General features: G+C 40.6%; 1 protein-coding gene across 1 annotated transcript in view; it reads right to left on the bottom strand.

Annotated features, from left to right (window-relative positions):
- ERC2 (ELKS/RAB6-interacting/CAST family member 2) overlaps nt 1-12,363 on the bottom strand; it is a 773,878-nt gene extending 761,515 nt beyond the window's left edge. Inside the window, exon 1 of the mRNA XM_068983117.1 lies at nt 11,707-12,363. Within this exon, the coding sequence (XP_068839218.1) occupies nt 11,707-12,363 (657 nt within the window). The remainder of the gene's footprint in view (nt 1-11,706) is intronic.
- Between the last annotated feature and the right edge of the window lie 2,233 nt (nt 12,364-14,596).

The raw sequence follows: 14,596 nt of genomic DNA, 5'->3' as shown, positions 1-14,596 counted from the left end.
GTCTTCAGACTTTGTCAAATGTCCTCTCGGGGGCAAGATTGCCCCCAGTTCAGAACCACTAAGTTAATTTGATCAATGTATAGTGCCGAGTCAGATGATTCAAGCCCAGTTATGAGTTAATAAGACAAGAAGTATAGTCAAAAACCAAGTATACGGTTTTTCCAGTAGTCAGGTAAGGATGTGAAAGACGGGCCATAAAAAAGGCTGAGCGGCGAAAGATTGATGCTTTCCAGTTGTAGTGCTGGAGAAGACTCTTGCAAAAAATCAACCCAGTCAACCCTAAATTAAATCATCCCTGAATATTCACTGGAAGGACCAATGTTGAAGTTGAAGCTCCAATACTTTGGCCACCTGATGGGAAGAGCAGCCATTGGAAAAGACTCTGATGCTTGGAAAGATAAAAGGCAAAAGGAGAAGAGGGCAGCAGAGGATGAAATAGTTTGATAGCATCATCAACTCAATGGACATGAATCTGATCAAACTCTGGAAGACAGTAAAAGACAGAGGAGCCTGGTGTGCCACAGTCCATGGGGCTCCAAAGAGTCAGACATGAATTAGCAATTAAACAACAACAAAGTAGCAGTCTCAGTCAATACTTCTTCACTCCAGAATATTCCTACTGAAAAAAACAAAATGGTTGCTCATCACTTCCAAGATAACAATCAGACGCTAGCTTCACAGGAAAAGAGAGAAAACACTGCACGTCCCAGAATTCTGTGTGTCAGTCTGCTCTAGTTCTTGGCTGCTTGCCCACAATCTGCCTAAAACCTACTCCTCAAACTTTTGGAAATGCTTTCCACAGCTTTCAGAACCTGACCTTTAGAGCAGCTTTATCTGTGTGTGTGTGTGAAATAGATTTATAATTTTCTCTACTCCTGCAAAGCCAAACCACTTATTGAGTCCAAATGCCAACTGGGGATGGTGGGAATTTGCACACAGATGTCAGTGGACTCCAAAACAAGAACACAAGAGCTCCACCTGCAACTAATTATAGAAACCAAAATTGCACTCTGGCCAGAAGAGGCCAGGTTCACAACCCATCTGCTTTGGCTGATAAAATCACTCTGGTACTTTTTCTCCTGTCAACATAGACTTGCTTCTTAAAATGCTCTGAGGATCTTTTCTATAGGGAATTTTATTAGGCAGTGAATGTTTTGGGGGTGACCACTCCCTCTGCCTTTCCCTCCCAGAGCTTGGTTTCCATAAATGCCTTTGGCACAAGTGAGACTAAAATAATCTGTTCATTAAAATATTCCAAAATGTTTTCTTTGGTTGATAGTGTGCTGTTGCTATCCCATCACCAAAATAAAGTGATCCAGAGAGAAAACAGAAGATGGAAGTCATTTAATTTTCCCAAGGTCTAGCACAAGAATGTTTATTTTCCTCCCATTAGCCAAGTTTTTCATAAGAAAACCTGGGAATAAAAATCTGTAAAGCTACTAATGCAGTTCATATGGCTGATCCTAGAGCTGACTGCAAGAGATTACTGAAGCAAAAATCAGCTGACATCTGTAACAAAGCTGTATGGTTCACTTTAAATCATTCTCCTACATTCCAGCAAACAAAGAAATCAAGTGTTGGATCTGTGCCATCTCATTTATCTTCAGGACCAAAGGAAGTTTTCACCTACCCATGAAAGACATTTACGATTGTGGCTTCAGTCTAAGTAGGTCATTGCCTAAGTCTGAACCAAAGTTTTTCCACCTTTCTGGAAAGGTAGACAAAAGCTACAATTCTCTGTAGAGCTGATAAAGATGATTTCAAGACAAGGAAAATGAAATATTTTTTTCTTTTAAGATTCAGCATTCCAGGGGACACTGTGGTGCTAAAAACTAGTTCATATTGCCTAGTTCTAAATCCATGTGGCTATAGAAAGTGGGCAAAACACATACACTCATTTCAAATCAGAGTTAAAGTGAAAAAAACTTACACACAGAGATGACATATGACTGACTTCTTCATTTCTCAGAGCTCTTGAAACAACTTGCTGCAGCTGCTTTTCAGTTGCTAAGTTGTGTCCAATTCTTTGTGACCCCATCAACTCTAGCCCACCAGGCTCCTCTGTCCATGGGATTTCCCAGGCAAGAATACTGGATGGGCTGCCATTTCCTCCTCCAGGGGATCTTCCCATCCCAGGGACTGAACCCAAGTCTCCTGCTTGGCAGGCAGATTCTTTACCAGTGAGCCACCTGGGAAGCCCTCTTGATATGACTCACAAGCCCTTAAAACATTTGGAGAAAGAGAGTAAGGACAGTACGATTGGACACCTGTTTTTGTCCTAGAGCATCCTTTTGCCCTTCATCTCAATTCCTTTAGAGCTTTGCTCCTCTTCTAATGCATGCAGTTCTAACAGGTCATCAGCCACAGTAACCTCTTCTCACATGCCTGTCCCTTTCCACCACACACATTCACTAGGTCCTGAAGGAAGAATATAAAAAGGCAGGACTAAAGTCCTTCCATAAATTTTCTAAGTGATAAGTGAAGATACAGGGATCTCTTATCTCTTCGATTGTGACCCACCTCATGAAGGAGAAACTAAGGCTCACATGTAGAGACAGATACTGAGAACCAGAAGCAAAGCAAAGTCCGGCTACAGTTTGAGGCCCTGCATCCAGTCAATCTCAATCCCCATACCTGAGTCTTTCTGCAATTTCTCTGTGCATGCGTGCTCAGTCGCTTCAGTCATGTCCGACTCTTTGCAACCCTATGGTCTGTGGCCCACCAGGCTTCTCTGTCCATGGGATTCTCCAGGCAAGAATACTGGAGTGGGTTGCCATTTTCTTCTCCAGCAATTCACTCCAAGAACTAATAAATTTCCATTTTTTGCTTATACAGGCTTGGAGTAGCATTCGTGTCACTACTTGGAGTATCACCCAATACCATTAGTAAGTAGGTTTTTTTCATTCTAATGTGTAAGGTCCTTTAGGGTCTCATTTCACATCACTGAAATGCACCTATTTTTATGGGTATCATAAGTAAGTGTTAGTCGCTCAGGCATGCCCAACTGTTTGCAACCCCATGGACTGCAGCCCACCAGGCTCCTCCGTCCATGAGATTTTCCAGGCAAGGATACTGGAGTGGGTCACCATTTCCTTCTCCAGGGGATCTTCCCAACCCAGGGATCAAGCCCAGGTCTCCTGCACTGCACACATTCTTTACCAACTGAGCTACAAGGGAAGCCCATGACTGGCGATAATTAGAATGTGTGTGTGTGCTAAGTTGTGTCTGACTCTGTGATCCCATGAACTGTAGCCCTCCAAGCTCCTCTAGCCACAGAATTTTCCCAGTGGAAGCCCCAAAAATTAGAATAATAGTTATCAATTCCAATTTTCTATGTTTTATCAATTAGAAAGGTACTGAGCTACAAGTAATAGATACCCAACCAGCAGTGACTTAAACAACTAGGGCTTATTTTCTCACATGACTAGAAGTCTGGAGGCAGGCCACTGCTGCTGCTGGTGCAACTGCTGAGAGATGGCAGGACATATGTCTCCATGCTTTTCTCATCCTTCCTTCCATCGTTACTAACAGGCAACATATTGACACCCAAGACAGAAAGAAAGAGAAAGGAGCATTGCTGGTGACATTTACTCCTTTATCAGGAAAATACAAGCTTTTCTAGAACCTCCCAGATTTCCACTTGGGTTACATTGGCCAGTTACTTGAGGAAGAAGTCTGAAGGTGAGCCATTAATCAGACATCATTAGGATATTAGAAGGACTAGCCACTGAAGGAACCTTTGACCACAACAGATGGCTCATCCACTTTACAGTCTCAAACTTTAATGTTTGGATTCTAGAGCTGTTCTTGAAGTAGACTTTCCCCAACTGTGGCCTTTATACCCTCAGTTTTAGGATTATTTATCATTTCTGACAGATAGTGATATATATATAAAGATACACACACACACACATATATATTGGACAAAGCATACACACATGTGCACACACACACATATATATATTCATTCCACTCCCTTTCTGCTTTACAGGGAGTATATTTCCCTGACCCCATGACTTTGGGCTTGGCCACAAAACATGCATTAGGCAACAGAATATTAGTGGGCATGATGCAAATAGAAGCTTTAAAATGTGTCTATGTGGTTTGGCTGGACACTTGCCATCTGTGATCCACCATGAGAAGATAAAAGATCTGGTAGCTGCTTGTTCCAAAGAGAATGTAGAAACACGCAGAACATACCTGAACCCCACTTTCAGCCTAGAACCTGGTGCTCAGTGTTTGGACCTGCCCAACTAAGTTGCAGTCAATCTGTAGATATATATGGGAGAGATAAATGTTTATCTCTTTAAGCTAGTAAGTTTGGGGATGGCTTGTTAGACATGGCTTATTACTGCAACACTAGCTGCCTAATACAGTTTTAAGTTAAGTTTCATGGTCAAGTAAGTTTGGGAAATTGCTAAGTTAAGCAAGTTTAATAAATATTTTTAACTGCATGAGTTAGAGCATTTTACATGCTGATATGTTGTATTAATTATTCTGCTAGGGCTGCCAAAACAAAGTACCAGAAACTAGGTGGTTCAAACAACAGAAATATATTGTCTCACAATTCTGGAGGCTAGAAGTTCAAGATTAAGGTGTCAGCAGGTCTCTTCCTTCTGAGGACTGGGAGGGAAGGACTTTTGCAGGCCTATCTCTTTGGCTTCTTCACCCTGTCTCTCCCCATGGTCTTCTTTCTCTGCATGTCTATGTCTGTGTCCAAATTTCCCCTTTCAGTAAGGATAGGGTCATCCTCATGACCTCACTTTAACTTGATTATCGCTGTAAAGACCTTATAAAGTCACTTTCGGAGGCATTGGGGATTAAGACTCCAACATATCTTTTCTCAGGGTGGGACACAATCCAATCCAAAACCTATGCATTATGAATTTCTAGGAGAGGACTATCTCCTATGTTGTGTCTTTTTTTTAATTTAAATTTTACTTTTTTACTTTACAATACTGTATTGGTTTTACCATATATTGACATGAATCCATCACAGGTGTACATGAGTTCCCAACCCTGAATCCCCCTCTCACCACCCTCCCATATGTTGTGTCTTAAGCTTATTTGGCCAGAAAATTCCCTTTGGAAAGTGTAATTTCCCTTGACACACTTTGGAAACTGGGCTTTGGGGGATCCATGGACTTCAGAATAATAGAAAGAAGACATAGGGATGAGACAGGTCTCAGGAGTGAATATATTTAAGTCCCACCCACAAAACTGATGGGACCCTACTCTCCAGGAATAAGCCCTTGATCTCACAGATATTCAGTATTCAAGGTGACTGCAGCTGCATTTAACTGTCAATGGCCACCCCTTCACAATGCAGCTGTTTCACCACCTTCCTAGCAGGAGATAGAGTTAATTCCATCACCCACTTCCAACTGGTACAACTGTTTGTATCTGGACACTCACAGTGAAATGAATATTTAGAACAGAGTTGAATGACCTCTGTTGCGATGGCCCTGCAGTTATATAAATAAAAGAAAAATAATAATAAAAGAAACACGGAAATGTGATCAATCTTGACCTTTTCAAGTTACAGGCTCAAAATGAGAATCAATAAATCATATGTGAAACTAGCTCAAAATCTCATCAGAAACCCATATTAATATTGATTGAGAGTAGATCACTTTCTTTTGTGTTAGCCAGAAATAGAAATTATCACATAACCACCACTTAAAAGCCATAACATTCCCCAGACAGGTTTACTTACACTTCTTAGGTTACATTTCCCAATGACCTTGTCCCACTTCGGCACACATGAGATGGGTAAATATTAGATCTAGTACAATCTCCCAGGGTCTGATGCTATTAATATTCATGCAGATCCTTGACTAGCCATGCACAAATTAGAAAAATGTCTAAAAATCACTTTATGAATACCTAGTTTGGAAAAATAATCCATTAAAAATACAAAGTTAATAATAGCATAAAAAATTCAGGTATATAAAAAACCAGTAACTTAAATGCACAAAACTGCAAGATGTAAGTCCTTATGAACTTTCTGAAAATGTATTCTCTACCACGTTTTCTCTCTCTCATCTCCATCACACAAGTAAATAGAATGGAGTTGTAAAGAAAAGGCAACTATATAATCTTACAGAAAAAAAAAAAATGGGTCACTTAACTTCCCCACACGTAGCTGCATTTTCAGTATCCACTCTAACCCCACAGGCCATTAAAAGTCAAAAAGGGGCTATCTTAAGTGGCAGCCTAACATCCATTCTAAATCTTTTCTCCTCACTTCTACCCAAATCACTCTATAGGTGTGACAATGAGAGCATGGGACTCCACCTCACTCTTCCTCCATTCCAGAAAATACATCATGAAGCAAAAAGCACAAGTGATAGCATAAGGACAACTTTGCATCCATGCACTCTAGTTTCGACAAACAAACCAAAGATTCCAAATGTCAGTACTGCAACTCTTAGTACCTCAAATGTATTTCTATACATGCAGATCTGTGCCTGAGACATAGGGCCTTGAAGAGAATCAAGGAAGCATGAACGGAAAGAAAGTATGGGGTGAAACATCCACCAGAAACCTGAGTGTCTATACTTCATTCATAAGATATTTGGTTACAGCCACCTGTCCGTTGGCTCTAAGGTCTGTACTTTCTTCAATATAGAAAGTGTGTTCAACATCCTCCCTTAGATCTGGAGTTGGGTTCAGCTTCCTATGACAGAACCACAAAGACCTCAGAACACACTGTGAAGGAGTTGGTGAACGGGAACCTTCTGTAATAACTGCATGAGGGTAAAAGGTCTATGCCAGTGATCATTAAATTCACAGAACTATAACTTTAATATACAAGACCATTCAAGTTTCCTCACCTCCACCTATAATGGACCTACTTCATATTTCTATGCACATAGCACAGTTTGAATCATTTTCAATCACCTGAATTTAGGTTAGCAAAATGCTACTTATCCAAACACCTGTGATAGAACTACATTTGTAGATGCAGTCTCTGATTGTTGTGGATAAAGAACACTTGATTGTGGTTTCTTATCTCTTTTACATTCTTTTCTTCCATATAGAAAAAGGTTCTGTGATTTTTTTTCCTCTAAAGGGAAAATATAATAAATCATGGTAAATAGTGAGTGGTAGAAAACCTAAACAAACAGCCAATTGTGGGAAAAAAGAAATAAATTCCTAATTAACAATAAAATCCTAATTAAACTAAATTATATTCTGAATCATTCTAACAGAACTATTCATTTTTTCCATCTAATATATAAGTATGATCTTTCTATTACAGTAGGATTCTATTCACAGCTCAGTGATCCTAGAAGGAGGTAGTAAGCATAATCTTAGATGTTGGCATAAAAGAGGCTAAAGCCTTAAGTCACTCAGTCCAGCTCAGTCACTTACCAGCTGTGTGAACTTGGGCAAGCTGCTTATTCTCTCTACATTTATTTTTAATCTGTAAAATGAAAAAAAGTCTAGCACCTACCTCAAATGACTAATGCAAACATTAAACATGATAATGTACACAAAGCTCTAAGCACAATGCCTAGTACATAGTGAGCTCCCAAAAGAAGTCTACTGGCTGCAGTAGCAGCAATAATAGAAACAGAAGCAAAGGCAGAAGTCTGGACTGTTCTCCAAACTTTATTTCATCTAGCTCCACTCTTTGAGAAACATAAAAACACTGGTAAACATTCTTAGTGTCCCCTCATATCTGACTCTTCTCCCCTTCCTGGAAAAGAGGAATACACCTCACAGTCCCTCGTATTTGTGTCACTTCCAGCCCCAGGAACTGAGAAGCCAATGTGCCAACTCCAGGCACCCTCTTTCTCTGCTGTAGCAATTCTTGAAACCATGTGCCAAGATGCAGAAAACCTGGATCCTGAGTCACTGCCTGGAGGAGAGCTGCCCTGAAGAGTCACTTGACCTGCTTCATACTTAAGGTAAATGAGAAATAAATCTCTGATGTGTTAAGTCACTGAGATTTGAGGTCTATTGCACACTGCAGCAGGATCTACCCTACTATGACCAACAGGTATTCATATACCCCTAAAAGGGGTCCTGATATACTTCCAAGGGGGTTGGGGGAGATGTTCAATTTTTTTTTTAATAACTTGCTTTTTGTCAATCTTCATATTCTTTATTTTGTAACACTACCTAATATTGCAAGTAATTTTCAAAATCTCTATGCTTATCCCCCCTTTTATATTTTTCATCTAAAAAAAGAAAGCAAGAGGGAGGGGACACACGTTCACCTATGGCTGATTCATGTGATATATGGCTGAAACCAACACAATATTGTAAAACAATTCTTTTCCGATTAACAATAAATAAATTTTTAAAAAACAAAATAATTACAGTTTGCTAACAGGTTAATACTGGGGCTTTTGCTGGGTCATATGTTGCATAGCCATATGTCACCCACAGAAACCATGGTAACATGTAATCATATCCGGTCCCAGAACAAGGAAAAGGTAATGGAAGCACCTTCAAATATTCACTTGTTTCTGGCTTAAGGCAAAATGGAACAGTTAAGTGGAATTGTGGATATTATCTGCTTTAAACTGAACCATGCCTTACAAAATAGACAAGGAGCTTAAAATATTTTTAGTAAAAACAAAAAGGTTTTGTGTGTCATTAAAATTTACTTTAATAAATAATTTTATTTTGTCTCTTCCGTGCTAATTCTTTGTGAATGTTATAGAAGACACATAACATATTAGCACACTAGCACATCATGTCATTAATAAATATACATACATGTGTAAGTAGGTAATCTGTGCTCAAAAAAATTAATGATAAAATCATAAGAAAAAAGTAATTTTGGAGATGACAGTTTATAAAATGGATTCCATACCTTTGTCACTTCTTGTATCATTCCTAAACTGTTTAACCTTTTTCCAAACCAACTAAAAAAAGGAAGAAAATCAGTACAGAACTGGGGAAATGCACATAGTAGTAACAGAACTTCATATACCAGCAAAGTCATTTTAAAAAAGCAGAAATGATAGTGAAGGGCACTGATTTGATTTAGGAATGAAGAACAAAGCTTTCTGTTCCAACTAAAAATCACATTTCCACATCTGAAAACCAGCAAAGGCTCTGTCAGATAATCAAAGGGATAAGATGGCTGCTTTCCACACATACAAGGAGAATGAAGAGCAGATTCTCAAACAGATCAGAAATGTTTCTATGAACACTTGGACTCCAGTGGCGTAGCAGGCAAGGAAACATATAGAAGGTCAGCAGATGATCTCCAGAAAGGCAGAGAGCTTCATTAGGCCAACATCAAGACCAAGTATCAGAGAATCACTAGATTAGCCAAGTTAGAATTATCTTCAGCTTCTACAGAAAGTTAAATGACATTTGAGAATTTTTTCCAGCCAAATGGCACAACACTCTACTCCCCATCTCTTACCATTTATCTCACTGGTAATAAGAGGTGAGGCTGGGACTTAATCCCAGGTGTGTATTACTCCCAAGCCCCTGTGAACAGCAGCATATACATGAGCCTCACAGTGTAGGTTTCCCAGGTGGCGCTAGTGGTAAAGAATGCACCAGCCGATGGAGGAGACCTAAGAGACAGTGGTTCAATTCCTGGGTTGGGAAGATCCCCTGGAGGAGGGCATAGCAACCCACTCCAGTATTCTTGCCTGGAGAATCCAATGGACAGAGGAGCCTGGCAGTTCATTGGGTTGCACAGAATCGAATGCAACTGAAGCAACTTAGCATGCACAGTGCAGGTAGGATTTGAAAATGGAAACTAGCTGGGACTGAATAGACAGAGGCCGGGAGAGGGGATGCTGAGAAGGCCACTAATGGAAGGGAACAGAAAGGAATGGAAGTGAGAAATCTTGAGTATGTGCAGGAATTCCCAAGTGGTAATGTAGGGATCAACAAACTCTGGAAAATTCTTCAAGAGATAGGAATACCAGACCACCTGACCTGCCTCTTGAGAAATCTGTATGCAGGTCAGGAAGCAACAGTTAGAACTGGACATGAACAACAGACTAGTTCTAAATCGGGAAAGGAGTACGTCAAGGCTGTATATTGTCACCCTGCTTATTTAACTTATATGCAGAGTACATCATAAGAAACGCTGGGCTGGATGAAGCACAAGCTGGAATCAAGATTGCCAGGATAACCTCAGATATGAGGATGACACCACCCTTATGGCAGAAAGTGAAGAAAAACTAAAGAGCCTCTTGATGAAAGTGAAAGAAGAGAGCGAAAAAGTTGGCTTAAAGCTCAACATTCATAAAACTAAGATCATGGCATCTGGTCCCATCACTTCCTGGCAAATAGATGGGGAAACAGTAACAGACTTTGCTTTCTTGGGCTCCAAAACCACTGCAGATGGTGACTGCAGCCATGAAATTAAAAGACTTACTTGCTCCTTGGAAGAAAAGCTATGACAAACTTAGACATAATATTAAAAAGCAGAGACATTATTTTGCCAACAAAGGTCCGTCTAGTCAAAGCTATGGTTTTTCCAGTAGTCATGTATGTATGTGAGAGTTAGACTATAAAGAAAGCTGAGCGCCGAAAGATTGATGCTTTTGAACTGTGTTGTTGAAGACTCTTGAGAGTCCCTTGGACAGCAAGGAGATCCAACCAGTCCATCCTAAAGGAAATCAGTCCTGAATATTCATTGGAAGGACTGGTGCTGAAGCCAGAACTCTAATACTTTGGCCACCTGATGCGAACTGACTCATTCCCTGATGCTGGGAAAGATTGAAGGCAGGAGGAAAAGGGGACGACAGAGGATGAGATGGTTGGATGGCATCACCGACTCAACGGACATGAGTTTGAGTAAACTCCGGAAGTTAGTGATGGACAGGGAGGCCTGGCGTGCTGCAATCCATGGGGTCGCAAATAGTCGGACATGACTGAACGACTGAACTGAAGTGAAGTGAGTGTAGGGAGCACAGATATAGAAGGAGGTGGTATGAGATAAGACTACAAAGGCAGGCTTAGGCATTCCAGGAGAAGGTGCTATAGGCTTAGTCAGAGGTATACTTCATTCTGGAGGCAACGAGTAATTATTGACGGCTTTAAAGCAGGGGAATGGCGTAACTACAAGTAGACACTGGGAAAATTAATCTTGCTATGACATGGGTGATGGACCAAAAAAGAGTAAGAATGTGCCCTGCACATAGTTAGACGCTTAATTAGTACTGAATGGATAAAGGTAGAAAGACTAGGTTAAAATTTAACATGTTTCTCTAACATATATCAAATCCATCCTATCCAATCCCATTTAATATTTTTCAGTTTGCTATTTAGTGAACCAACGTCCCTCATTCTAGAAGGAAATAATGTTGCTGGTGCATCAAAAAAAAAAAAAAATCAATTCACCAGTCAGATGTAGCCTTCTAAATTGTTGTTTTTAAAGTGTATACTCTTCTTCTATTCAGGGGGAAGCACATCTGAGCTGCTTTTGGGACTACTGAAAAAGAAAACAAAATTAACCAAGTATAAAAGTTAGCCATTGAGGTGTGGTTCCTCCTCTTCTGCAACAATATGAAAGGGTTATTGACAAATAAGCAGATCACAAGCTGTAACTTTATCTTTCCTATGCCCTCTTGTAGTCTTCACATCAAACATGTACTAAGCCATAGGTTTCTTGATGATGCCAAACTTTCTCCTGGACAGGCCATGGTACCATCTGCAAAGCATCAACTACTCAGTGAGAAACCAAGGCTGAAAACGTTGACATGAGTCATAACCTACCTGATTTTCTTCATGGGAAACCCTCATCTGCTCCTTGAGGACAGACATCCGAGCTGCCTCTTCTTTCCTCAAGACTCTCTCCTTCTTGAGCTCAGGACTCCAGAAGGTCTTGATACTGTTCATGGAAGATCCCAACTTGCTATCCTTGATGTCGAGCTCTTTTCGTAGGAGGTCATTCTCTCTCTGAAGTTCCTTGAGCTGGGCCTGAAGATCTAACATGGTGCTGTCTCTTACCTGCCTCAACATGGAGGGGACCTGGTGGTGGTGATGATGGGATGAGCTGGTCAGACCGCCATGTTGATCCGTGTATGAAAGGACATCTGTGTGGGAAAGTCCAGCAGAGGCAATATTGGGACTACTCCCCATAGCTGTGACTCGGCCTCCATATACAGCTCGATTTGTGGCCCTTCCCAGAGTCATAGTGCCCTTTGGGTAAGTTGTTGAAGCCACCCCCTCATGATCGCTCAGATACATGGGTCCAGATGTAGCATAGGCTGCATTAAGGGACTGGATGTTCTCCATGGACAGAGTCTTGCCTGTTCCTCCACCTCCCCCACTACTTGTTCTTCGGTGGCCCAGACGAGGAGACCGTGGCAAACGAGGTGATCTGGAAGGGCTACCTTCCAGGTTGGTGATTGTTCTTGCACTTCCATACATTTTTCTTCTCTTATGAGGTGCTACAGAAGAGAAGGAATGCTATATTAAGTTGGAGATTAAGCCAATGTTTCCACCGTTGGCCAGAATTTTCACCGCATTCTTTTCATAGTCTGTACTGGAAAATGCATCCAAACAGAGATCTGAAAAATGAGGAAAAAAAAATAATCAAAAATAAGTTTATTTAGAACTCTGACCATTAACAGCATTATATTTCAAAAATATGTTTGTATATGTGTGTGTGTACCTCTAGATGATAGATTGATGATAAGAATGATAGATAATAGTCACACTCATGCTTATTTAAAAATAGCAATGACCCCAAACTTTACTAACTACATTTAAATATTTTGTAAATTTACCCCATCATGCACCCAAGCAAGGTCAAAAGTTCTTAGAGCAAAAAAGAAGCTCATTTTTCCTTAGGAAAATGAAACTTTGCATTTTGGTCTGTGCTAAGTGATAGTTGGGGCCTCCAGAAAAATCACCACAGAATTCTGTATCATAGAGATCTTAACTATAAAATACTCCATCTGAGGCACATGACCCTCATATATAAGTGGCCTAACAGTGACTCTGATATCCTGTTTCCAAGAATGTCAACTAATAGTCAAACATGTTGTCACCTCCCTTCCCGTACCCATTGCAGACATCACTAATCCATCACAATCTTCTTTCCCACTAAATTCAGGACTCTTATCAACACAACATTCTAAACAGTTTACCAACCAACTGATATAGACACATGAGTTGGAACGTATTGGCCATCTTGAAGTTAGAAGAAAAGAGGTAGCTCAAACCAACAAGTCTCCTATACTTACTGCCAAGTCCTAACCGCTCTCACCAGAGAAGATCACAGTCTCGTCTCTCTCCTGGAGAGCTCCCCTGGAGAAGGGAATGGTTACCCACACCAGTATTTTTGCCAGGAGAATTCCTTGGATGGAGAATCCTGGCGGGCTACAATCCATGGATTCACAAAGAGTCCTACACGACTGAGCAACTAACACTTCACTTCACTCCATGGTTATGCAAGTACTTTGGGGCAGATTTATGTAGCCAGAGCTACAAGATTGTGATTATCTTCCAGTGCTAAGATCCAAATGGTCTTAATGGGTGCATCTTGGCTTCCTGTTCTTCCCCTTAGGGTATGTTTAGTGTACTTTCTTTTTCTTCAGCTTTTAGACACAGAGACCACAGATTTTTGGAGAGAAGCCAACTGAGGTTCAAATATCCACTCTAACACTGACAAGCTGAGCGACCGTGGCAAACTATCTGCTCTGTGCTTCCTTTCTCTGATCCATAGGTGCCCAATATGCTACTAGAGATCGGTGGAGAAATAACTCCAGAAAGAATGAAGGGATGGAGCCACAGCAAAAACAATACCCAGTTGTGGATGTGACTGGTGATAGAAACAAGATCCGATGCTGTAAAGAGCAATATTGCATAGGAACCTGGAATGTCAGGTCCATGAATCAAGGCAAATTGGAAGTGGTCAAACAAGAGATGGCAAGGGTGAACATCTACATTCTAGGAATCAGCGAACTAAAATGGACTCAAATGGGTGAATTTAACTCAGATGACCATTATATCTACTACTGCAGGCAGGAATCCCTCAGAAGAAATGGAGTAGCCATCATGGTCAACAAAAGAGTCCAAAATGCAGTACTTGGATGCAATCTCAAAAACGACAGAATGATCTCTGCTCGTCTCCAAGGCAAACCATTCAATATCACAGTTATCCAAGTCTATGCCCCAACCAGTAATGCTGAAGAAACTGAAGTTGAACGGTTTTATGAAGATCTACAAGACCTTTTAGAACTAACACCCAAAAAAGATGTCCTTTTCATTATAGGGGACTGGAATGCAAAAGTAGGAAGTCAAGAAACATCTGGAGTAACAGGCAAATTTGGCCTTGGAATGCATAATGAAGCAGGGCAAAGACTAATAGAGTTTTGCCAAGAAAATGCGCTGGTCATAGCAAACACCCTCTTCCAACATCACAAGAGAAGACTCTACACATGGACATCACCAGATGGTTGACACCGAAATCAGATTGATTATATTCTATGCAGCCAAAGATGGAGAAGCTCTATACAGTCAACAAAGACAAGACCAGGAGCTGACTGTGGCTCAGATCATGAACTCCTTATTACCAAATTCAGACTCAAATTGAAGAAAGTAGGGAAAACCCCATTCAGGTATGACCTAAATCAAATCCCTTATGATTATACAGTGG

Source organism: Capricornis sumatraensis, chromosome 10 (genome assembly GCF_032405125.1).
Source record: "Capricornis sumatraensis isolate serow.1 chromosome 10, serow.2, whole genome shotgun sequence".
Classification (NCBI taxonomy): Eukaryota; Metazoa; Chordata; class Mammalia; order Artiodactyla; family Bovidae; genus Capricornis; species Capricornis sumatraensis.
Note: the sequence above shows the minus strand (reverse complement) of the source record. Positions and strands in the feature narration are given on the sequence as shown.